The 24,643-nt window shown below is 40.6% G+C and overlaps 1 protein-coding gene and 1 long non-coding RNA gene across 5 annotated transcripts in view; one reads left to right on the top strand and one right to left on the bottom strand.

The window, feature by feature from the left end:
- The window catches only part of STARD9 (StAR related lipid transfer domain containing 9), a 96,910-nt gene that overhangs the window by 11,707 nt on the left and 60,560 nt on the right, over window positions 1-24,643 (top strand). For all 4 annotated transcript variants that reach the window (XM_083458534.1, XM_083458536.1, XM_083458535.1 and 1 more), the window contains exons 4-13: window positions 11,850-11,966; window positions 13,445-13,477; window positions 13,587-13,648; window positions 14,402-14,514; window positions 17,882-17,951; window positions 18,392-18,464; window positions 18,877-18,944; window positions 20,848-20,945; window positions 22,314-22,514; window positions 24,079-24,176. In XM_083458534.1, the coding sequence (XP_083314660.1) occupies window positions 11,850-11,966; window positions 13,445-13,477; window positions 13,587-13,648; window positions 14,402-14,514; window positions 17,882-17,951; window positions 18,392-18,464; window positions 18,877-18,944; window positions 20,848-20,945; window positions 22,314-22,514; window positions 24,079-24,176 (933 nt within the window). The remainder of the gene's footprint in view (window positions 1-11,849; window positions 11,967-13,444; window positions 13,478-13,586; window positions 13,649-14,401; window positions 14,515-17,881; window positions 17,952-18,391; window positions 18,465-18,876; window positions 18,945-20,847; window positions 20,946-22,313; window positions 22,515-24,078; window positions 24,177-24,643) is intronic.
- Window positions 12,165-14,528, bottom strand: LOC310657978. The gene is made up of 2 exons (XR_014502060.1): window positions 14,389-14,528; window positions 12,165-12,766 (listed from the first exon to the last, which is right to left on the bottom strand). It is a non-coding gene; the product is annotated as an uncharacterized lncRNA (long non-coding RNA).

The raw sequence follows: 24,643 nt of genomic DNA, 5'->3' as shown, positions 1-24,643 counted from the left end.
TACGTAGATTGTGGATGCTGTAATAACAGGGGTATGGAAACTAAGGCCCGGGGGCCGGATCCAGCCCAATCACCTTCTAAATCCAGCCCGTGGACAGTCCAGGAATCAGCGTGTTTTTACTTGAATAGAATGTGTCCTTTTATTTAAAATGCATCTCTGGGTTATTTGTGGGGCCTGCCTGGTGTTCTTACATGAGTAGAATGTGTGCTTTTATTTAAAATGCATCTCTGGGTTATTTGTGGGGCATAGGAATTCGTTCATTATTTTTTTTCAAAATATAGTCCGGCCCCCCCACAAGGTCTGAGGGACAGTAGACTGGCTCCCTGCTGAAAAGGTTTGCTGTCCCCTGCTCTAATACCATCAATATAATTTTATTGTATACTGTATCATCTTGATTATCTGCCTGTAGTTTGCATACTGTATGCCAAAGCCTGGAAATTCTGGGATGGAGGACTGGTGGGGACAATATTATGTGTGCTGAACAACTTAATGGAAATTCATTAATTAAGCATTAAGAAAAATAGTTAAGTGTTTGATAGTTGATAATGTGAATTTCCAAATAGAATAATAAATCTTATCTTTGTTCCTGTACAACTGTATGGTAGGCAACACCCCTACACCAAGCCATCTGTTTAACAGATCATATTGTTTTCCATTACGAGGTTTTGTTAGAATTTTTTGCTCCCTAGGGACAGAAGTGGATATTGTTGAAGCCAGGCATATAGTGAGTCAATGCACATGAGATTTAAATACAGGGATTTTATAAACATTGATGAAAGACTGCTTGCAGTTAAAGAGCTTTCGCTCTTAAAAATACATTTTAATAAAATGTGTATATTTTGAGATTTAGCTGAATAAAGAATGGGAAATTTAAAAGAGAAAAACAAGGGAGAATATTAAAATGGGAAACATCTTTAAAGGAAGGATCACATGTTAATTGGTTAACAGATACAATGAAATAATTATGATAGAAGAAAATGATTATTTTTACTAGATATGATTTTAAAAATTGAGTTGGGTTTTTTCCTCCTTTTCCAGATAGCAGTTGTGAAATTCAAGTTGCATTTGGCTTAGAGGCTTTGGCAGAAACTGTATCCATAATTGAAAGATTGGAGTTTTTCATTGTAAAAACAACTTAATAATTAGCTTTAAAATACATTGATTAGGAAGTGATATATGCCATGTATGTGGGTATAAAGTGGCATTTTTCTCATGAAATACTTGTAAAGTGCTGAGCAGTCAACTGTTATTGTTTTCCCAATCTTGAGAGAGAGAAAGAGAAATGAAAAGAGCATGATATAAGAAAAGGTTTTTTTGTGCAAAAATTGGATCTGCATGAGGGGGAGGGAAATCTTCTCCATGAATGTTTTAGTTATGTTACATTTCTTCTGCCAGCGACACAGCTGCTGCATTCAATAGGCATTGGAATGGTTTGGATTTTACACGAATAAGGTCACTTTTTTGGCTTTAGCCTGTTTTATTCCCTCTCCAGAATTCCTAAGTTGGAATCAGTGAGCATACTGAATTAGTCCTATGTTAAGAAAAGATATCATACAGTGAGAAACAAAAAAACCCCCTCAAATTCCATTTTACTTTTTAATATTATCTTGGTATACATTGCAAACAAGAGTTATTAGAATAAAATCATATAGAATTGTCTCTCTTTGGGGGCTGTGATCCACAAACAACATTACTGGCATATTCATTTTGATAACACTTTGTCATTAAGTAATTTTTGAAAAATAAGTTAAAGCTAGTTGTTGCTGCCACTGACTTGTTTGAGAGTCTTCCTTAATAATTGATTTTGTTGTGAGTGAGTCAATAACTAGAATATTGACAAAGAGTAAAAAGGTCAAGATAAAGGACCCCTGGAAGGTTACGTCCAGTCAAAGGCAACTATGGGGTCGCTTTCAGGCAGAGGGAGCCAGTGGTTTGTCCACAGACAGCTTTCCAGGTCATGTGGCCAGCTTGACTAAACCGCTTCTGGCGCAACAGAACACTGTGACGGAAACCAGAGCGCATGGAAACGCCATTTACCTTCCTGCTACAGTGGTACCTATTTATCTACTTGCACTGGCTTGCTTTCAAACTGCTAGGTTGGCAGGAGCTGGGACAGAGCAACGGGAGCTCACCCCATTGCGGGGATTCAAACCGCCGACCTTCTGACCGGCAAGCCCAAGAGGCTCAGTGGTTTAGACCACAGCGCCACCCGTGTCCCTTGACAAAGAGTACAGTCTCCATAACAGACTAAAATGTCAGTTAAGACAAGTAAAATCTCACACAGTTCTTAGAGGCAGGAAGAGGTTCATCACTGTGGTCAAGTTGGGAGCTTGAAAGCTGGGAAGCCAATTAAGAAGACAACCCAGAGAAAGTCAAAAGAAGAGGTGATTGATAGAAGACAGTGTGTTCAGAAACAGGAACCTGAGAGAAGAATAGCTTTAAAGTTGTAGTAGCAATGGGGAAAGGCAAAGTTAAGGAAAGTTAAGCCAGTGTGATGTAGTGGTTAAGAGCGGTAGTCTTGTAATCTGGGGAACCGGGTTCGCGTCTCCGCTCCTCCACATGCAGCTGCTGGGTCTCTCAGCCCCACTCACCTCACAGAGTGTTTGTTGTGGGGGAGGAAGGGAAAGGAGAATGTTAGCCGCTTTGAGACTCCTGAAGGGGAGTGAAAGGCGGGATATCAAATCCAAACTCTTCTTCTTAAGGAAAGTAGGGGCCATTGAGAATGAAACCTCAAACAGAATGTAGATATAGAAGTTTGATGCTGATAGCAGATTGCAGAGGGGACAGAAGAGACTTTGGATCAGGCAGTGGAAATCCAGAGGTAGAATGGTATTAATAGTATGTATAGTATTTGTCTGCTTTAGTCTGCAGTCCAATGCATGCTTACCTGAGAATAAGATCCAATAGAGCTTACTTCTAGGTAGAAATGCATAGTGTTAAAAGTGTTTAATAGTGCTGTTAGTGCTTGATGAAAGCAAGTACTCTTGATCAAATTGTTGCAAGTCCAATTAAGTTAAACAGAATATATTTCCAGTTAAATGGATATAGTCACTAGAAAATTATTTCTTTCCCTTTTCCATTTCATAATAACCTAAGACCTCACCAGCCAAACCATTAGATTGGCCTCTTGGGTTTCTGATTTGTTGAAATAAGTTAAATTGAGCTTCCCTGTGGTCAGCCACTGTTTACCCTTACAATTTGTATAAATAATAATAAATGGTTATGGTTTAAAAGTAAAAAGCACTGGTTTCATTTTCAACCATCATACAGTCCCTTAAGACCTTCAACAGTTGTGAGTAGTGTTTGGGGGGAAATTATATATAAATGGACAGTGAAATTTGTAACAACTGGAAAGGCTGTTGGATGCATCTGTACTTATCTTGAATAATGGAACGACAGCTGCTGCACACAGATATTCTTCCAGCTCCTAAAGTATGTGGTGTGTTGGCATGTTCTATACATCTGTTGTCTTAAAGAGTAGGCAGAGGGCTCACCCCTCAGGTTAGCGCTATGATTCTTGGTATGTGTTAGTACTTTCTATACCATCATAAAAAAGCCTGCTAGATCAAGCCAATGGCACATCTATCCCACCATCTTGTTCTCACAGTGGCCAACCAGAAAGCAAGCATGGTGAACTGCCAAAATCATTTTCACATTACACTTTCCTACTTAAAATGTTACTACAACTCTCCCGGACAGCATAATCCAGCTTCTTTCCATCAGACTCCCCATACTGCCATATTGTAGACTTGGATGTCTTCCTATGGTTATAGCCTATCGCACAGCCATTTCAATCTCCTTCACCAGCATAATCTGTAAGGTAAAGGTAAAGGAACCCCTGACCATTAGGTCCAGTCGTGACCGACTCTGGGGTTGCAGCCCTCATCTCGTTTTATTGGCCGAAGGAGCTGGCGTACAGCTTCCAGGTCATGTGGCCAGCATGACTAAGCCGCTTCTGGCGAAACTACAGCAGCGCACAGAAATGCCGTTTACCTTCCTGCCAGAGCGGTACCTATTTATCTACTTGCGCTTTGACGTGCTTTTGAACTGCTAGGTTGACAGGAGCACGGACTGAACAACGGGTGTTCACCCCGTCACGGGGATTTGAACTGCCAACCTTCTGATCAGCAAGTCCTAGGCTCTGTGGTTTAACCCACAGTGCCCTGTAATAAAACTAATGACTTTGGGGAAGGGCCTTCTCATTGTCCCCAATGCCTCTTTGAAATGTTTTAATGCATCTCCTAGCATAGGAGTCAACTCCCAGGGGCCATGGGGGCTTCGGCCCCCCAATAAAATGTTTGAGGGGCCCGGGGGGGCCCAACGTTGATGGGCATTCCCATTTAAATAGTGTGTGTGCATTGTGTCATCTGACTGATTATGTGGGGTGGGGCTTACCTGGGCCCCTAGAATATTTTATTCAAGTTGACACCCCTGTCTCCTAGTGACTAAGTAGATGTTAATTCAGAGGAAAGCAAACATTTATTCAGATCGGCAGTGGCTATAGTTGCAGGAGAAATGGACGGACGTATGATGCTTTCTCACCACTGATGACACTTCAAATTAATAGGACTTCTTTCTGATTAGACACATTTAGGAATGTGGTATAATTATACTAATATCACCTCCCTAGCCCTTTTAATACTAACTGAGATTCCTGATAATTCTATATGTTTGAAAATAAGCCCTACTTTTCTTGGGAATCACAACTCTACTAATATATTACACATTGGAATCATTTGAATTAGACGTTCATAGGCCTACACAGAATACGTAATAGAAACTTAGAAATAGAAATTGCAAAGAAATTGGACATTTTTGAGCTATTTCTAAGGGAAGTTGGCAAAAACAACACTGTCAACATGGGAATTTAGCTTGCGGCTGCAGTATTCCGGATATGTCTAGGAAATTCTGGACATGTGGCAACCCTAATTGTAGAGTTGGAAGGGACCATGAATATCATCTAGTCCAACCCCCTGTAATGCAGGAATATGCAGTTGTCCCATTTGGGGATCAAACCTGCAACCTTGTCATTATCAGCACCATGCTCTAAACAACTGAGCTATACATGCTGGCAATAGAATTGGTAGTTTTAAAAAAGAGCAGCAGGTGATTTCCCCCCATATGTCCTATATATCAAGCTGGTACCAAGCAGCGATGAACAAGCTCAGACAGGATCGCAATAAAAAATTAACATGTACAGACATTTTTGAGTGAGAAATAGTATTAGCCCTCTCCATCCTCTCTCCAGCTGCAGGAAGAAAAGTCTCCTGGTCTTCCGGTTGTACCTCCAAAAGCCTTCAAAATAAGAATAAACATTAATACCGTCACGCATTTCCCTGGCTGAGTCCAAACAGAGCTTTAAATACATTTTCCTTGCAGCTGCTCCTTTCAGTGGTAACATTTAGGAAATGTTTTCTAAGTGTGTTCCTGAGTTGTATGTATGCTGCTTACTATGATGTCATCTCATCCTTGAAAGTAATGCTTTTGTGATTGCCTTTTGATGCCACTCAGTTTTTATTTACTAAAAAGCTAATTGATTAACTTAAAGTTATTTCCTAAGTAGCAGCCATTTGACTACCCTCAGAGCAGCATGGATTTTCTGCTGGTCAACACTTTTATGGTGTGTGCTTAAAGTAATTTAATAACCAAAAACCAAGGCTGACCATACCATTAGGCAGAGTGAAGCAGTTGCCTCAGGTGGCAGCTGTTGGGGGCACAAGTGTCAAACCCCAGTACCTCCTGAGCTCTCTGGCGATTCTTCTCTGTTGAAGATCAGAGCTATGTGTGCCACAGACCTGTCATACACCCCCTAAACTAACCTCCTGCCCGGAAGAACACCAGGGTCTAGACAATGCCAGTGTTGAAGTAAGCTTTACTGTCAGTCAGTTTCTGTACATGACATTGGGGGTTGCGTCTTGTCCTTTGTTTCGTGTAAGTCCTTTGGGCTTACCAAGAATGTGATTTAGCTGTAACTATTTTTTCATAGTTTCCCAATTGGCTCCTAGCCAGTATATTTCTATTTTGTGAGAATTGTGCATTGTACATGAATTCTCATTTCCTCAAGTACTGTTGTTTACTTAATATTTCAGGTAAAGAAAAATCACTTAAGAACAATATGATAGAACATATGATAGGTCTGTCGCACAGTTTTTCAGTTTACCTTGTAGATATGCAGTGATTTAAGATTTGAAATGTTGAAAAAGAACTGAGTTTCCCCCCAAGTGAGTTTAGATTTTAATTTTTTTTGTTATGATTTTAGATTTAATTAGGTGCCATCAGTTGTTTTGAAAGAGTTACTTGAAATGGTAATTCTGGAGTCACTAAACAACATTCATTTTAGACACTCTGCAACCCAGATTCTCATGTATTTCCCGTTTTCATAGCCTTGGCATTTCTGCCTGTAGACTCACAGGCTCTGTCTGCACTTAGCTTTGCATAGTACAATGTGTGCATTGTTTCACATCCTACTGGGTATAATTTGCATACATTTATTCCCTGATTACAGTAGATGGAATAATAACTTTGTATGAATAGTTCGGTACAATTGAATGTCATAGGAGAGGGAGGGGTGACTATGAAAATAAAAGTTTTAAAAGTATTTGCAATCCCACAGGAAAGCTGGTATCAAAAGCAGCTTTTGCCAAGTATTGAGATCTTGACGGTCGCAGGAAGTGAATGTGCCACTGTTGCAGCTAAACTTAACAATATTTTCAGTTTCTTATGAAGTACATAGGCTGGCCTTAAAGACTTAAATAAACTGAAGCTTTAAATATTTTTATTTGCATCTCTAACAGGAAATGAATTAGTGGAATCAGTGCTCACATTAAAAAATTAGTTCCATTACATTTTATTTTGGAAAGAAAGGAGAACAAGGACACACCTATACCGTCTATTGAAGAGTATGGCACGTGGCCCGCACGTGGACAGCTAAAAGATGTGGAAGTAGCACTTGGAAATCTCCTCCCTCTTTCTCACTTCAGATGATAGATGAGAAACAAGAAAGAGTGCCTATACCAGGCATAGGCAAACTTGGCCCTCCAGATGTTTTGGGACTACAACTCCCATCATCCCTAGCTAACGGTCAGGGATGATGGGAGTTGTAGTCCCAAAACATCTGGAGGGCCAAGTTTGCCTATGCCTGGTATAGGCACTCTTTCTTGTTTCTCTTCTATCATCTGAAGTGAGAAAGAAGGAGGAGATTTCCAAGTGCTACTTCCACATCTTTTAGCTGTCCCAAGTATCTGATGTCTTTGAGCATCAGATGATACAGTTAGATCCCTACTAGGTACTGTACTGAAATGCCCTACAATCTGGAAAATGCTTTCGAGGTCTTAGAAGGGAGGAACAGGGAATATTTGTCTTTAGTGAGCTTTTCAGAGATTGATACATGGTGGCTAACAGCTCATTCTGAAGGCTGAGAACCAAGGTTGTGTTTTTAAAATAACCTCCTTTTGTTTCATGACAATAGAAAACTAAAACTTAGTGGTTGGTTCTTATCAGCACAGAATGTGAAAAGAAACCACTTGTGATCTTATAGCCCTTTTATAATTTGGCCTTTGTCCTTGGAAATGTACACTTCTGGCTGTGAATTTACCATCTGGAATTTCAACCTGTGTTGGCCTCCCTAATGTTGTGCAAATAATAACTGCATTATTTTCTCACCACATCGTGCATCCAATATCTCTGTGCAAGACTGGTGTGTGTGCATGTTACCATGTGCTGACCACTACCAGAAACACATACTAAATTGAATCTTTCCCTAATTAACCTTTGGAGTTGATCCCCTTTCCTTGGATGATCCAAAATAACAATGCCCCAGTCTCTTGTTTTGTTGTATTAGAAGAAGGAGGGAGATACTGCAGTAGCAAATTTTCAGGGAGACTATTTCTAGAGACTTGGTAGGGCCCTTTCTTGTGTCTCTTGACAGAATTGTGCTCTAGGCAGCTGCTGGAATCTCTGGGGTGCTGATTTCCAAGCTGTGTGTTGCCCAACTTCATTGTCTCCAATGAAGTTGTCCCATTTGCACAAGGATTTCTGCTTGTGCAAGAAACCTCCCCTCCCTCTCCATTCCCCACACACCCATCATGCCCTCCATATGCCCCAGAGGCTTGGAGAAACTCCCAGAAGAAATTTAGGGGGTGCATGGAGAAAGAAAAGTTGCCCCAATTTTGTTCAATGCAACACATAGTTAAGTTGCATCAGTGCTTTTTTTTCTAAAAAAAATATTTAGGGGTACAGTGAACGCTCGGGTTGCGAACGTGATCCATGTGGGAAGCACGTTCGCAACCCGCACCACTGCGTCCGCGCAAAGCACAATTTAGCACTTCTGCACATGCGCAAGCGCCAAAACCCAGAAGTAACCCATTCCAGTACTTCCAGGTTTGGCGCGGTGCACAACCCGAAGCATCTGTAACCTGAGGTATGACTGTACTCTCATTTTGACTCAAGAAAGTCACCATTTTATAGTTTGAATCAGGAAAAATAAATACAGTAAATGGACAAAAGTACAAAGATTCACAAAATGTTTAGGGGATATGCGTACCCCTGCGTACCCCCAGAAAAAAGCACTGAGTTGCGTTCCTTAATTTTAAAACTTACATATAATTGTCAGGGCTTCTACGTTGCCTTTCCTCTTGGGCAAAACAGTCAAGTGTCAGGAATCCAGCAGGGTCTTGTGTAGCAATTGTCTGGTTTTTACCCTGAGAAACTGTCAAGAGAGATGAGGTAGACGAATAGCTTCCTTGCCCACAGCATGGTAGCACAGTTTCAGAGATGCTCATTGATGTACCTTTGGCCAACCAAGAGAGGCAGGATGTTGTTTTAAATCTTCAGAACCCCATTCTAGCCACACAGCCAATAGGATTTTTCCTATAGATTTATCTGTTGGAGAGCAGCCGTCTCTTCCGTTTCACCATTTCCTGTTTAATTGAGCAAAGAAGTGAGGATCTGAAGATTGGCTAGGCTTCCTAGTAGTGTAGCCAGTCATCTATTTACAAGAGAGAGAAATGCTTCAAAATGACCACAGTCTCGCTCTTTCTTCTTCGTCATGAATAGTGTAATGTTGCTTAAATAAACCCAGTGTCATAGCAGAAGTTTCTTGCTCCATTAAGGAATATAATGGGGTTCCCTGTGTTCTGGTGGCTGCTTTCTTTGCACACAGAAAGCCTTCAGCTGGGATTAATTTGGTATTCCTCGTGAGAGTTCACATGCAGAAAAGACCCTGTATCATTGAGACAAAGCTATTACATTAGTCCTTCCTTCCTGCATTATAGTCTATTACAGTACTTTTTTAAAAAATAAGAAAGGGCTGCATTCTCTGCATCCTTTCTATGAAGATTCCTATGACTTTTTGTCATTGGCTTTTATTATTTTGATAGAGGGATTATTTGGCTAGTTTAATAAGAGGTTAAGGTCTGACGCTAGCTAACAGTTTTATGTCAACGTAGAGTGGAACAATCCATTATGTGTTGGTCTGTTATGTTTGTATCAGCAGCTGAGGATAGTTTCAGGCCATGCCAAAGACCAGATAGACAGTGTGTGTGTTTAACTCTTTCTTCCTTAGCCCTCTCTGCTCAAAATAGCTCCTCAAACTGCTGTATCTCTGATTTTGCAAGGAGAAAGCCAGTGTTGAGCAGATGGCAGCTTAAAAGGATGTGGTTAAGCAACCCCTCACCACTCTATGAATTGTCTGTTTGGAGTGAAGACATGTACAGCCGTACCTTGGATCTTGAATGCCTTGGTACTTGGACATTTTGGCTCCAGAACGCCGCAAACCTGGAAGTGAGTGTTTCGGTTTGCGAACGTTCTTTGGAACCCGAACGTCCAATGGGGCTTCCACAGCTTCCGTTTGGCTGCAGGAGCTTCCTGCAGCCTATCATAAGCCGCACTTTGGTTTCTGAACATTTTGGAAGTCAAATGGACTTCTGGATCGAATTCTGTTCGACTTCCAAGGTACAACTGTACTTACTTCACTTCTGATATAAACAGAATTCTTGGGAAAATAATAGTGTTCTATGTGTGGCTGTATACACACCATATATTTAAAGCACATAGCTTCCTACAAAGAATCATGGGAACTGTAGTTTACCCATCATACTCTGAGAAGACCTGTGGAAGTAAATGGACTTAAGTAACTTATGTCTAAAGATTTCAGTGGGCCTAGTCTATGACTTAGTTGGATAGCACCCACTGAATTCTTCCTAGAAACAAACTTAAGTAAAAACAGATGTTACAATAGTGCTATAAAGCAGCCTTCAAGATTATGTCAGGCCAAAACCAGACTTCCACCACAATGTTTTTCCAGAGCTGGAAATAAGAGCCTCAAGGGCAAAAGGTTGCCTGTGATCTTATTTTATAAAACAAGTGTATATATGTGATTACAGTGGAGCAAAATCTCTTGAAAATTCTAGTTGTGGTGTTTGAGACTATTTGAGTCTAAAATGAGAAGCAGCAGATGTTAATTTGAGATGTTCCTAAAAGCAAAACATTTTGACCATATTGAGCTCCACAGCTTGGACATGGAAGTGTACAGTTTTCTCCATGGTCAGGTCTATAAGGTTTTCATAAGCCTGACCCAATTTTTTAAGATATAAAGGTATGAAGTATATATAGGGACTTCTGAAGTTATTACTACTAGACTTATAGAAAGACTAACCAGAATATATTCAAACCAGACAAAATGATTTTCAGATATTCTCAGACTTTCCTCTCAAGTTCACAGATTGTCTTTTCGTATGTTAGCAAAATATGTCATCTGAACTAACTGTGCTTGAATAGCAAGTGATTTATTTCCTTTGTTCAATAAACTGAGTCATTTTTGTTTTTAATATACTGTGTTTGTTCTACTGCCTTGTAAACATATGGTGTCCTCCTGTCATGTGACAGAACTTTTTCTGTGCTGCATTTTTGGAAGGCTTTGTTCTTCAGGCTAGTGTGGATTTGGAACATCTGCAGGACAGTCATCAAAGTGCAAAATCTGAAAATTTATACAAAATTTAGAGCTGCTATCAGAAAATACCTGGGTTCTGTTTCATGGCACCACCTCTGTAGCCCGCTGTTTCCAGGTTCTTTGCTCCTTTCCTTCTTTCTGTGTACCTTCTATATGTGCTGAAACCTGGCATATTATCTGAAAGCCTAAATCTTTGGAAACAAGATTCCTTATGCCAAATACAACAAACATACAGAAACAATGTCATGAGGTTTTTGTGAAAGCATTTTGGGGGGAGCACTTCCAATTTGCAGATGTCACAGCTTTCTTGGAGTAGTAGTTTATAAAGCACCTACTGTTGCATTAGGCACACTACAGGGTTTTTTGGGGGAGGGGGAGTTCTCTGTTAATTGGGTGTGATGTTCATAAAATTGTGTGGCAAATAGAGCCTCACTTTCATGTCCCTTAAACCCATACAAGGAGTATGAGCATGATTCTGATAGTTAAAAGACGTTGGCAAGACTGGAAAATTAGCTGATAGGCAGAATACATCTTCCTCTTTTGAAGATTCTGAGGCCTAGAGTGGCTCCTTCCTGCTCATGCTTCCTGAACATTACTGAGGATAAGTATACATAATACAGTCATACCTTGGTTGTCAAACACCCTGGAAGTCAGACGTTTTGGCTCCCAAGCGCCGCAAACCCAGAAGTGATTGTTCCAGTTTGCAAACTTTTTTTTCAACCCGAACATCCGACGGCACTTCCACGGCTAATGATTGGCTGCAGGAGCTTCCTGCAGCCAATCAGAAGCTGTGATTTGGTTTTCGAACATTTTGGAAGTCAAATGGACTTCCGGAATGGATTTCATTCGACTTCCAAGGTACGACTGTAAATATAAATATTTCTCTCTTTTTTCATTTCAGGTTTTCCAAGACCTTGGTACTTCAGTATTATCCGGTGCTTTTAAAGGATACAACATTTGTCTTTTTGCATATGGACAGACAGGTTCAGGGAAAACATACACCATGATGGGCACTCCAGTGAGTTATATTCTTCAATACATTATGTGTTTTGCTTTAAATGTGCTAATGCCTCAAGTTCAATATACAGCAGAATCTTTTGGATTTTAAGCATTAGTGACTTAGGACTCAGCTATATAGTTGCAAATATAATGTTTTAAGTGCATTATACAAATGTGACGCTAGATTGCGATGGTGAGCTTAATGACAAATTCAATATATTTTTTGAAATGTTTATTAAAAAAGCATTTTCACATGTTTTTTATATGTGTCTGGATTCCACCTTAATGAGATGGATGTATGAAAGTGATGTCATCTTGGCCCGGTTCACATATCACATTAAAAACCATAGTTAGAAGCAAACGATGATGTGATATGAACACAGAGTGTGCTAATGCATGCTGATGAAAAGTTATTGCTCTGCTTCTCTCCCACTCCTGCCTCTGCTGCAATACCAGAGAGCAAGTCAAGCTTGTTGTGACATCTAAACATAGGCTTGTTTCTCTTCATACCACAAGTGGTAATCAAGGTTTGTTTTTGAAACTGACTCTTGGGATTCTTTCCCTCTTTTACCCTATGTTCAACATTAGGCACTATCAAATGTTAAATTTTTGAAGCTAAAAATAGAGGAAGTTCACATTAACACAGACAATGAGCAAGTTGCATGCGCACCAGTATAGATATTAGCATAGCTGAAGCATTTCAGTCCATCAAGGCAGTATTGCTTTTGCCATCCTAACTTCTTCTGAGTGCAGTTGTCCAGTCCGGAAGGCCACTTCTTGTTTTGTGAATCTTGCTTAATCCTGCTAGGTACTTTGAATCTGTATGATTTAAATTAACAGGAGTGTTTGATTAAAAAGAGTTTGTTGTTGCACAGGGGTCCGGAATATATGATTTTCAATTATTATAACTTATTGGTTTGTAGTCAAAATTACGCAAACAAGTCTTCTGTCACAGCAGGGCTTTCTCACCCTCTCCTCCCCATTGCACCCTCCTTTGCTTTTCACTATAGTTTCTCTTGAGAATTGAGCAGCCTTCAGGAAAAGCCTGGGATTTGTTATTTGTGTGGGGAATGCATTAGGTGGTGGCAATCAGGAAAAACTAGACAGAGGCAGCGTGTAGTGTGTAGAGGCCACAAGTGTGTGAGTTCAAACAGTCTTCACTGATTTTGAACAGACACACTTTGCACTCTCAATGGAGACATGGGGGGGGGGGGGCAGCAATGAGGCTGAGTGGGTCAGAAACTGCACAAGTGGACTTCTGCACAATGCAGTTCTTGTTTCACTCCCCAGTTCTGTCGCAGAACAACTCTCCCGTTTTATGATCTGACTCTACCAGTTATCTAAAACAGTTTTGCTCCCATAATGATTCCCTCTTTTTTTTAGCTTTCCATGCTATAGTCACATGGTACCAAGGAAATTTTACCATTGTTTAAATACCAAGCGACTCTTTATAAACACAAATGAACAGCAATCTTGTCTCTTTCTTCACTTTTCAAGGCATCCATTGGATTAACACCTCGTATATGTGAGGTATTTATTTAATTAAACCAAATATTTACATTATTAAAATTTCATTGATTCTACCCCTCCACCCTGATCCAGAAAGCAAAAAAAAAATGAAAATGTCTGATTTCTGTAGGGTCTGTTTTCAAGAGAAGATGACTATACAAAACAGTCAGCATCATGCAGAGTAGAAGTCAGGTATGTGTGTTTCTATTTCCCTTTGCGTGGCGATTCCCGCCCCCCACCAGTTGGAATAAAATAAAGACACAGGACACCTGAATTTAAGGTTAATGGGCATCAAATGGCCACAACTTTATTGGTTACAGGTAAGAGCAGTATTGGCTTTAGGCATTGGTCCTATCAGACTATCCGGGATAAAACCGGAAGGGGTTGAACACCAACAGGGGGAGCCCCCGAGATGTACATCCCTAGACATCCCTAGACAGATCATTTCCTGTTGAGATTTAGGCTGTCAGCACCTTTCCCCTCCGCAGAGGCGGGGGGGGGGGGACCTTTTAGGAAGGTCCGCCCTCAGAGGCTGATGGCTCCATTGGGATTCCAAACAGCTCTGGGGGTTTTACCAGCTGATATGACTGGTGCCCCTATCAAAGCCCTGGCCGACCTCTGGAACACCCGAATGCCTCGGGCTCTTGACACCATCGCCCCTGAGTGTCCTCTCCCACTTCATGGAGCCTGTTTGGCCCCCTGATATACTCCAGAGCTTAGGGCCAGAAGACAAGCTAGGAGATGGCTTGAACGCAAGTGGAGGAAAGATCTGAATGTTAGGCTCTAGACAATGTTATGATTGGACAACCTAGAGGTGGAGTAGGTGTGTCTGGTGGGCAGGGCAGAAAGGCACGATCTTCTCTCCTCATCATGCATAGCTTCTGCTTGTGAAGAAGTACATCCAGGCTGACCCAGAATTCCTGTATCATTACCTCTACTTTTCAGTTTCCTTGAAATCTATAACGAGCGAGTCCGAGACTTGTTAAGGCAGTCAGGCCATAAGAAGCCATATACTCTTCGTGTCCGTGAACATCCTGAGATGGGTCCATATGTTCAAGGTCAGTGATTTTTAACACAACAAATTGATATTATGTGCGTAATTTGTTCATTTTCGTTGTTCCTTTGCTTTCATTAATTATATATGGGAAGAAGGATGTGGATCGTAATAGCAGCCAGAGCAACGGCATAAAAAGTACACTGTAGTGGAAATGGCATCTGTCCAAATTCTGGGAATCCTGCTTGAACATTCCATATATGGTGGTTGTTGCCTAGCGTCTGTGTCTTCTGATAGGCCCATAAGTTCCAGCAAAGCTCTGGTGCACTTCTGTTGCTAATGATGAAACATTAGCAGTTCAAATGCTCAGAAGGATTTGGCTAGATGCCTGAAATATGTGAAATACTGCCTTTGTTGAACAGTGTCATGTGGTAGACTTAAAATGCTGTTGTGAGACCACATCAACTGAATTGATTTTAAACTGGTGATTCAGTGTGAGTTACTAGCCAGATGGTAGCTTGGTGCATGTATATGCATATTTAAAAGCTTTTTAGAAAGTAGGATAATATCTCACTTTACTTCTCCTATCTTTCGTTTGAATTATTTAGAGGAGCCTTTCCCAACCTAAGTGGACCTTCAGATGTTTTAGATTGTAATTTCAGTCAGGCTCAATCAGTATGGCCAATGGCCCAGGGGTGACTGATGTTGGGAAAGACGGCTTTTAGAAAAACAATTGGCAAAAGAAAAGTGTGGTCCATATATTTCTGCATATATTCTTAAGCTAAGCTTTTCAGAAAGTGGTGACGTTTTAAAAAGGAACACTATATCCTAGTAACTGCATACCCTTCAACTGTCCTGATAAAAGCGGGGCATCCAGTTTTTTCACAAAAAAGCATGGCACCCCTTTTGGGTGCTGCGATCTCATCCTGAAAAAAGCGGGGCCACGATATTGTGTGGCACCCCAAATTGTGTGTTTGGGGGCATGAGAGCACAGCCCCCCTCAAAATGCATCTTTTGAGGGCTGCAATCCCACGCAGATCACGTGACTTGCATAGAAGCATGACCCTAGACACGCATCCCAGTTTTTCACCTCAGCGTCTTGGAGGGTATGTAACTGAAATAGGCGCATGGGTTTTAAGGAATTTACTGTGTGATCTTATGCCTGTTTACTCAGACATAAATTCCATTGCATTTCATGGGACTTACTGCCAAGGATGGTGGATTATGTGTGTAGCCCTAGAATCAAGATGGCTTTGTAAATTGTTCAGCCAAACTCTCCCTGATCTAGTGATATCTTGTTGGAACCTGTTCCAGGACAACAAACTCCCTTGCCTGTAAATTATTCCTGTGAAGGGATAGTTCTGCAAACATAAAGGGATGGAGCTGCCTCCTCCATAGAAGTGGAAACTATAAAATACTTCCAATTCTGCATTGCGGGCATTGCCTACCTTAAAGACAGATCACAGGATTTTAAATTACTTGGAAATGCGAGTGCACCAATGGAGCCAATCTGCTGCTCCTCTTGGTTTGCCTGCATCATGTCAGTGTCCCTACCCCCATTGTCTTCCCCACTCCTGGTAAGCAGCAGCTACACACCTGCCAGGAATCTAATGTTGCAGCTCCACCCCACCAGGCCAGCAGCTTCTGACTATTCAAAATAAGCTGAATTACACCAGTCCATGTTTTTTCCATCATGGAATTTTATATGGATAACATTAGCACGGTTTTAATTTCTGCAACAAAGGGCATTGTGCTTTTTAAAAGTCCAGGCAGTAAAGAGTTTATAGGCAGCAAAAGCAACCCAAAAAGTCAGCAGTTTGCAGAAGAGTGGTGAAGTGTGTGTGTACATGTTGGTTTCAGTTATGAACTTAAGTTTAATTAGAAACAGTCATAATTGCAGGCCATTGGCTGTCATGGAAAGCAGCATTTTTTGTTATCCTGTGTCCCTCATGAGTCTAGTAAAATAAAATGTGGAATATGACATCATTTCATTGCTAATTCCTCTGCTCTGCTCCACTCCATTGGCTGCTACTAGTAAGGAAACTTGCAGCAAGACGCATCTGTCACACATTTTGTTTTAATACATGTTTTGGGGGTGGGAAAAACTATGTGGAGAGAGAGAAGACTTTGAGCAGCAGTGTCACATCCTCAGTAATGTTTAGTTCTGGCCTTAGGTGCAATTAAAATATGCAAGTTTTGGTCCTATGCTTCTTGCATTCCTAGTAACCTTGTGTATGAACAAGGCACCCGTCTTTGTGTCAGCAGCATTTTGCCTCACTGTTTACAAGCAGCACATTTTCCAGTTGCAAATCTCAGTTTTTTAAAAGAAAGAAACGGTACCAGATGTTTTTGGTAGTTTCCATGCTATCATTATTTACAGTAAATAATTTCTAGATCTTATCCTTTTCAAACTCTGAAAGCCTTTTAATACTACTATTGGAAAGGTTTCAAAATTCTCTCTTCCAGATGGTTCAGCTGTTAAGGAACCAGCATCTTTTAACATCAGGAAATGATGCAATGCAGGACCAATTTAACCTAGAAAGACTTCCAGATCTTTGTGATATTTAAAAATGGTCACTCTTTTCTGAAACAACCACGTGGTGCTTTTCCTGCTATTCCATCTCTACCACCATTGACATATCTTAATTTTATATGACTTTCCGGAGTAAAATGTGCAAACTACTGCAGTAGCTGTGAGAGATCTTCCAGCAGTTGTGCTCTCTGAATCCTATTTGAGATGCTGTAGCGGAGGGGTATTATAGAACTGCAAAAGGCTTGTGTTTATGCATTCTTTATTTTTGTTGCTTCATAATTTAGTAGCAACGTGCTTGCATGCAGCTGTAAATACAGAGCAGTGTGTCACTACCAATGCAGCAGCTCATCTTTCCTATGATGGGCCTTTTATATTATTAGTACTGAAGTTGCATTGCTGCAGTATGCTGCTCTCTAGTGGGACTGCAGAGACTAATTCTGAATTCTGCAGTGCAGCATCTCTGTCTGGTGGTTTCCTTTCTTGCAAGCTTACAGAATGGTTGTTGTTTTTTTAGTTAGAAATTGTTTTCACTGTTTTTCTTGTACTAATTTGTTTTGGTTTATTTATCTGTACTCAACACAGAAGTGATAACCTAGTTTTAGAAAGGTTGTTCACATTACATTATTGTCAAATCAGTTGTTTTGATTTTTTCCTTCTTCCTGCGCAATCAACCACAGTTCAGGATCCCAACGACTGTAAGTGACATAAAAACACATGTCTTGTTTCTTGCAGAGACACTCTGGAATAAGATTTGCCACTACACTCTTTCCTCTCGGCAGTACACATGCAGAAATGCTCTTGCATGGGGTTATCTGAATGCACCTGACTATATTAGGTCTAAAAATAGAAAGCATGTTTCATTAATGATAGGTCCTATTGTGTTTAAAATCTCTATTAGGTCTGTCTCAACATGTGGTTACAGACTACAAACAAGTAGTTGGACTTCTGGAAGAAGGAATAGCAAACAGGTATTTTGCTTTTTAGAACTCTAAAATATGTTGCCTCCTTATTTATATTGATTTTTATTCCAGTTACTCCTTTTTACTTCCAATCATAATTAACAGATTAATATTCTAAGGGAAAGTCCTTTCACTTCTGGTTTCTAGGGCAGAACTTTAGAGCACAGGTGGGGTACCTGTGGCCCTCCAGATGATGACCCAAACTTCCATCAGCACCAGCTAGCATTACCAGATGGGATTTTAGTCCACAAACATCTGGATTGCCACAGGTTCCTTACCGCTGCTTGAAAAACATACCTGACAACAGATATGGATAGTGTTCCCAATCCAAATCTTGGAACTATGGTGTTAACTTGATTCTTCTGCTTCTTAATATTGGCTATCATCTGTTTTCTATAGCGACTTGGAGACAATTACTTTTAAACTTTTCTGCCTTTTCTTCTATGTAGAATTACAGCAGCCACACACATTCATGATGCGAGCAGCAGATCCCATGCTATCTTCACCATCCAGTATACTCAGGTTAGTCCCATTTTCCATTGGAGAATTTTTGAAACCCATAAAGATAAAAGTTATTGGCTTTGATTTGAACGATCCTTGCTGGTCACTGACCGTATTAAAGATATTTGATTTGATTTGATCGATCAATCCATTTTATCAAAATGACTGGAATGCTTATAAGTCTATTTATTTTCTTTCTTTTTTTAGTTAGTTAATTTTAATTGGACCACATGGAGTCCAATCTTTGCCTAAAACTATGTATGTGATGGAGATCTTTTGACCATCTTAGTCCTTAGACTAGCACACATTAGGATCCAGACTATTGAAACCCTATGTACAATTCTGTTTTGTGAAGGTCATGATATATATGCTTACCTTTTGTGGTGTCCTTGTGTGGCAAAATCCACACAAATTTGAATTTGTTTCCTTTCAGGCTATATTAGAGAACAATCTGCCCTCTGAAATTGCAAGCAAGATCAACTTAGTGGACCTTGCAGGCAGGTAATATTTGCTTTTCAATATAGCATTTTGTAAGCCAGCTGTTTTTAAACTTTCTGCTTTTTAGGGAACAATTTTCATATCAACTTGCTTGTCATGGGGCTCCTGTGTATTGCAGAGGACTCTGGGGCACGTTCACAACTAGCTTCAATGAAATCACCTTAACATAATCCCACATTGTCATTGGAAGGGAAAACTGTGTTTCAAGGAAGCTTGTCTGCCATTAAAGGTAAAGGAACCCCTGACTGTTAGGTCCAGTTGCAGATGACTCTGGGGTGCAGCACTCATCTCGCTCTATAGGCCGAGGGAGCCAGCGTTTGTCCGCAGACAGCTTCCGGGTCATGTGGCCAGCATGAGTAAGCCGCTTCTGGCGAACCAGAGTAGCGCATGAAAACGCCATTTACCTTTCCAACGGAGAGTACCTATTTATCAACTTGCACTTTGACGTGCTTTCAAATTGCTAGGTGGGCAGGAGCTGGGACTGAACAATGGGAGCTCACCCCGTAGCAGGGATTCGAACCGCCGACCTTCTGATTGGCAAGCCCTAGCCTCTGTGGTTTAGACCACAGCACCAACTGCGTTTCCCATTACTGATTAGTAACTTGTAGTTTTGGGGTACTCCAGAATTACCCAAACACAGTTTGAAAGCTGAAAACCACAGTCATAAACGGATGCCACATTACATTTTTTACTTGTGATGCACTCAATTCTAATAATATTTTAAATTGTACAATGAAAGTATAGAAATTAAGCTAAATCCTGGGACAGAGGAGGCAAAATAAGAAGAAGATACAGATTTGATAGTATCAAGCACCAGAAAAGATTAAGCAAAGATGTATGTGTACATTTCTGGTTGTTTAGTGCAATTCCGATTAGCAGTACATGTTAAAAAGCTTTGGAATGTTTTTACCTCCTATTGAACATATCTAGATTCTTTGGAAGCAAGTATATTTGCATTGGTTTGAATCAAACTGGAGAAGCAAATGCAATGTAATCTGTTGAGGATAAATGAAAACAAAAGGGGCAGAGAGGGATCGTTCAGAGATACTATCATTTACTCTAATAATGAACTTGGATGGTCAAATAACAATCATTGTGGAAGAAAATGGGACCACCGCAAAGTAGCAGTTTCTTCATAGTTGGGGAACTCCTCGGGTATGCAAAAGAATATAAGATTGTAAAATTAAGGAAGGATTTTAAAACACAAAATAGCTTGACAAGGACCTAAAAACAATGACTATATAGAACGTTGAGAGAATCTGTTTTTAAAAGAGAGGAAATGGGGGAGAGGGCTAGAATTGGCCTAAAAGCTTTTACTATGTTTAGTATAGAGTGGATGCATGCCATGAAACAGACAGACAAACAAACAAACACCCTCTTTGGGTTATATATGGGGAGGTTTCAGAAGGAAACAAAGAAAACAACACTTGTTTCCTTTGCTTGTCTCTTCCTCCCCATCTGTATAGCAATCAAATGCTCAGGTTTAGGGATGGCAACTAGTCTTGAGGCTGAGCCTTTCCCCCTTGAAACCTCATTGCCTGCCGGTGAGACCCAACAACACTACAGGATCTCTGTTCCAGACAGAGAACAAGAGCACTCCTGGTAGCGATAAGTAGACATACACACCAGCAAACACTGTCAGTGGAAGCCCACAATGAGGCTTTCCCTTTCTGCTTCCTCCAGTGTTCCCTGGGTGCCACTGAAATTAGCTCCAGGAGGTCAGGAGAACCCTCCAAACACGTGGGGAGGGTTTTTCTGACTAGCAAGCTGTTATGCTCATACAGAGAAAGCGTTCGTAATAGTACTGTACAATGAATTCCACTCACTGTGTTCAAAATTTGATGCTATGCTGTTGTATTCCATAGAACAGTGTTACTTATCTCCTTCTTTCCATAATTTGTTTTAGTGAAAGAGCTGATCCAAGTTACTGCAAAGATCGGATTACAGAAGGTGCCAATATTAACAAATCATTGGTTACTCTTGGCATTGTCATCTCTACATTAGGTATAAATAATGTTATTTTTCATTGGAGCAATAGCTAGACATAATGCTGCCATACAAAACGCCTTATTGAATCTTACTTTAAAATTTACCAGGCAAACAATAATGATGATGCATTATATTCTCATTTGGCATGGTAAATCAATTAAGTGTTTGTAAACTATTGCAGTTACTCCCAAGGGAAACGACTTCAACATAGGACAATAAATTAAACATTGGCCTCATTTGAATGTCACAGTAAGCCAAACTATGATTTACCGGCAGTATACAGACTTGCTACTCTTTTCATCCCCAGTTTTTCATTCCCATATTGTGCTGAGCTAAGCCAAGGTTTACTGTGTCGTCCGCACCTATGCTCTTGTTTAAGCTCTCTTCTCACTCACCACAAGCTATACCCAAGAACAAACTCTTTTAACAATGCAGTTGTGTGATTTTTGTTCCTGTTTATGTGGGGAAACATACAGTCTGCTTCCAGCATTTTAAAAAAGAAAAACCTCTGTAGGACAGTGTGCTCTGGCGAGGGAAGTAAGAGCTGAAAGATGCTGAATGAAGTTGCAAGTAAACTACCTTCTGACTCCGAATAGCAATGGCTAACAGGAAGGTGCCTCGTGTCATTAAAAAAATGGTGCTGGGTTCGTAAGTTTGCATGGGAGCTATACAGCAAGGGAACATGTATCTAGCATCTTTAAATAAAAAAAGCTTGGAGGAAGATACAGTGAGGGCTCATCGAAGCTTGTGCCATGATTTGTAGGCACAGCTTTGTGCTTTCCAGAAACGGGTTCGAGTGGTGTGTGTGTGTATGTGTTTTGTCTCGCTGGAGAAACCTGTTTACCACTGAATCAGAACAAGCATCAGTTGTGTTTTCTGCAGATTGCCATTAGTTCCAATTCAGTGGTAAATAGCAGGTATTCCCAGGGAGGTGGGAACCGGCTTGGACGTGTTCCTACAAATTGCAGCACAAACAGAAGTCTGGATGAGCCCCGAGTGAAGGAATTGTGACATTTACTATCATTCATTAGGTATACAACTCACATTTGACCCAGCAATCAATTTGCAATGGTGGTACTATCTGTTGTGGAATAATGTTAACCCAGCAACAAACCATTATGATTTTAGATTTGACACAAGTGCTACATTAAGTAAATATAGGTGGTTCTTCCACAACAGTTGAGTGATGACTGTATATTTATCACAGGGATGGGAAACCTGTTGACCCTTCAGATGTTGATAGATTGCAGCTCCCATCATCCCTGACTGTTGGCCATCACTGATGGGAGTTGTAGTCCAAGCACATCTGGAGGGCCATAGGATCCCCACCAGAGATTTAAATTGTATACGTCAGAGGCTTACGACTGTTTCCCCTGTTCTCAGCACAAAATTCTCAGATGTTCAGCAGCTGCCAGAGTATAAACAGCATAGCCAGCGAAGTGGATAGCAGTCACACAGACAATAACTCTGGAGCCAGTGTCAGCAGCCAGAGGCGTCAAGCTTACACTCCATACCGTGACTCCATCCTCACTTGGCTTCTGAAGGATAGTCTGGGTGGCAATTCCAAGACCATTATGATCGCAAGTAAGTTAACAATCCTATTTTCCTCGCAGGGTGTATTTTATTTATTGAAACAGTTTATGTACCACTTAACTACAGTAGTTCCCAAGGGATTTACAAAGATACAATACAAAACATCAACATCCGCAAAAGCTATAAAATCAAACATCAATTAAAATGCCTGCTGGGGGAGCGGGGGAGCCAGAAGGATTGCCCTGTTGAGTGTGCCATTTACTTATTTGAGCAGATTTTTATGCCACCCTCCTATATTGTGGTCATAAAGCTCAGGGTTGCTAATACCTTTTTTAAAAAAAGCAAAACTATAAAATCCATTCATAAAACATTAGTACATCTTAGCTTTAAAATGGAATTAGACAGATTCGTGGAGAATAAATCTATCCATAGCTACTAGTTATTATGCACTATCATACCGGTTACTGAGGAACAGAAGTGGGAGGTGGCTAATGCACTCATGTCTTGCTTGTGGATTCCCATAGGCATCTGGTTAGCCGCTGTGGGAGACTAGGCAGGCCTTTAGTCTGATGGAGCAGGGCTGTTCTTAGTCATACAATCAAAAGCAACAGGCTAAAACAAGTGGTTGCTCTGCTAATAGCTCACCAACACAGCAGGCCAAATGCCGGCCAGAATAATGGTGCCTTGGCTAGGCAAGAGAGAAACGACTGAAGAGACAAGGAATTTCATAATTTAGGTGCTGCCACAGAGAAGGCTTTCTCCTGCATTCCAGCTGGTCATGTTCCTGCCACCAATGAGGACCTCCTCTGCTGATCTTCAAGGGCAGGCAGGCATGTATGGGAGGGGATGGCCATTTAGAAATCCAGTGCACATTATTTTTTCCCCAGTAAAGCTATTGTAAAATCAGTGGCATGCGTTTTCAAAGTCAGGCACCCATGATCAGCTGAAGGTTCTGGAGGCTGCTCAAAGGCAGCCCATGTACAGTGCATTGCTGTAATCTAATCTGAGCATAATTAAAGCATGTGTCACCATGTGTCTGACCTTCCTGAGAATAGGGGTAGCTTCTGCTAAGCCCTTTTAAAGCATGCACATGTGCTTGTAGGCTCGTCTCTTTGCTTGTGTGCCTGTCTGTTTCTGTGGAGCTTGAAATTTAAGAGGCTTGGTTGAGTGAGCCTCTACTCCAGAGGAAGGTCAGCCACCATCACCCATGTTTTCAACAATACATACTTTGTCAAAAATGTACATTTGATTTATCTGCTGTGATTTATCTTGAATTAACATTAACCAGCGGGAGGCTCACTAGTACTTTATAGTCACAATGCAGAATAAGTCTTAAGATGAGACTTCAAATTCCAGTTTAGTCAAGGACTTATCGATTGGCCTTGGGCAAGACTGTAGGTAGTGTAAAGAGGGTTTGGTTTGGAGGGGCATTTCTGCAAAGGCGGAAACACTGCATTGTTGTTTTCAGCCCTCTTGGACATCTTCATGCAGACAGGCTAAATTGAAAATAAATTGAAAATAGGGGTCTTGTGGTTTTTGCATGGAGGGATAAAAACTGGTGTGCTTTTGTAATCAAATTTTTATTTACACAGTATTTCCCTTTTTTTATCTGTAGCTATCTCACCTGCAAACTCTTGTTACAATGAGACCATGAGTACGTTGCGGTATGCCTCAAATGCCAAAAACATTATTAACAAACCCCGGGTAAATGAGGTGAGCTACCAAGTTGTTATTTTATCATTTATTAATCAATGTGCTTCTCCATGTAATGGATAAAGGAGTATATCTCTTACAAAAGTACAGGTGAAAGTCCAATAAATAATCTGTGAAGGGCCACAGCATTTTTGCCTTACTGTTTATGTTTATATAAAAATGTTACTATTTCAGTGTGGTACTGTTAGTTAATACTTAAGGTGTGATTTCATCATATATGTACCTACTACACATGTTCACACCAAGTATAATCACAGTTTGAATTTTAACAGAGAGATAAGGGGGAGATTCAGTATAGATAGGCTGTGCAGTAGGTGAATTAGGAACTCGGCATGAGATCCATGATTTCTCTCCCCAACTAAAACAAACAAACAAATAAATAAATATGGCGTAGCAACGCCCTCAAGCATCCAGCATATTTCTTTTAGAACAATCCATATGGAATCAGTTGCTTCCATACTGTCATA

The sequence above is a fragment of the Podarcis tiliguerta genome, assembly GCF_965153285.1.
Source record: "Podarcis tiliguerta genome assembly, chromosome: 1".
In the NCBI taxonomy this organism is placed as follows: Eukaryota; Metazoa; Chordata; class Lepidosauria; order Squamata; family Lacertidae; genus Podarcis; species Podarcis tiliguerta.
Note: the sequence above shows the minus strand (reverse complement) of the source record. Positions and strands in the feature narration are given on the sequence as shown.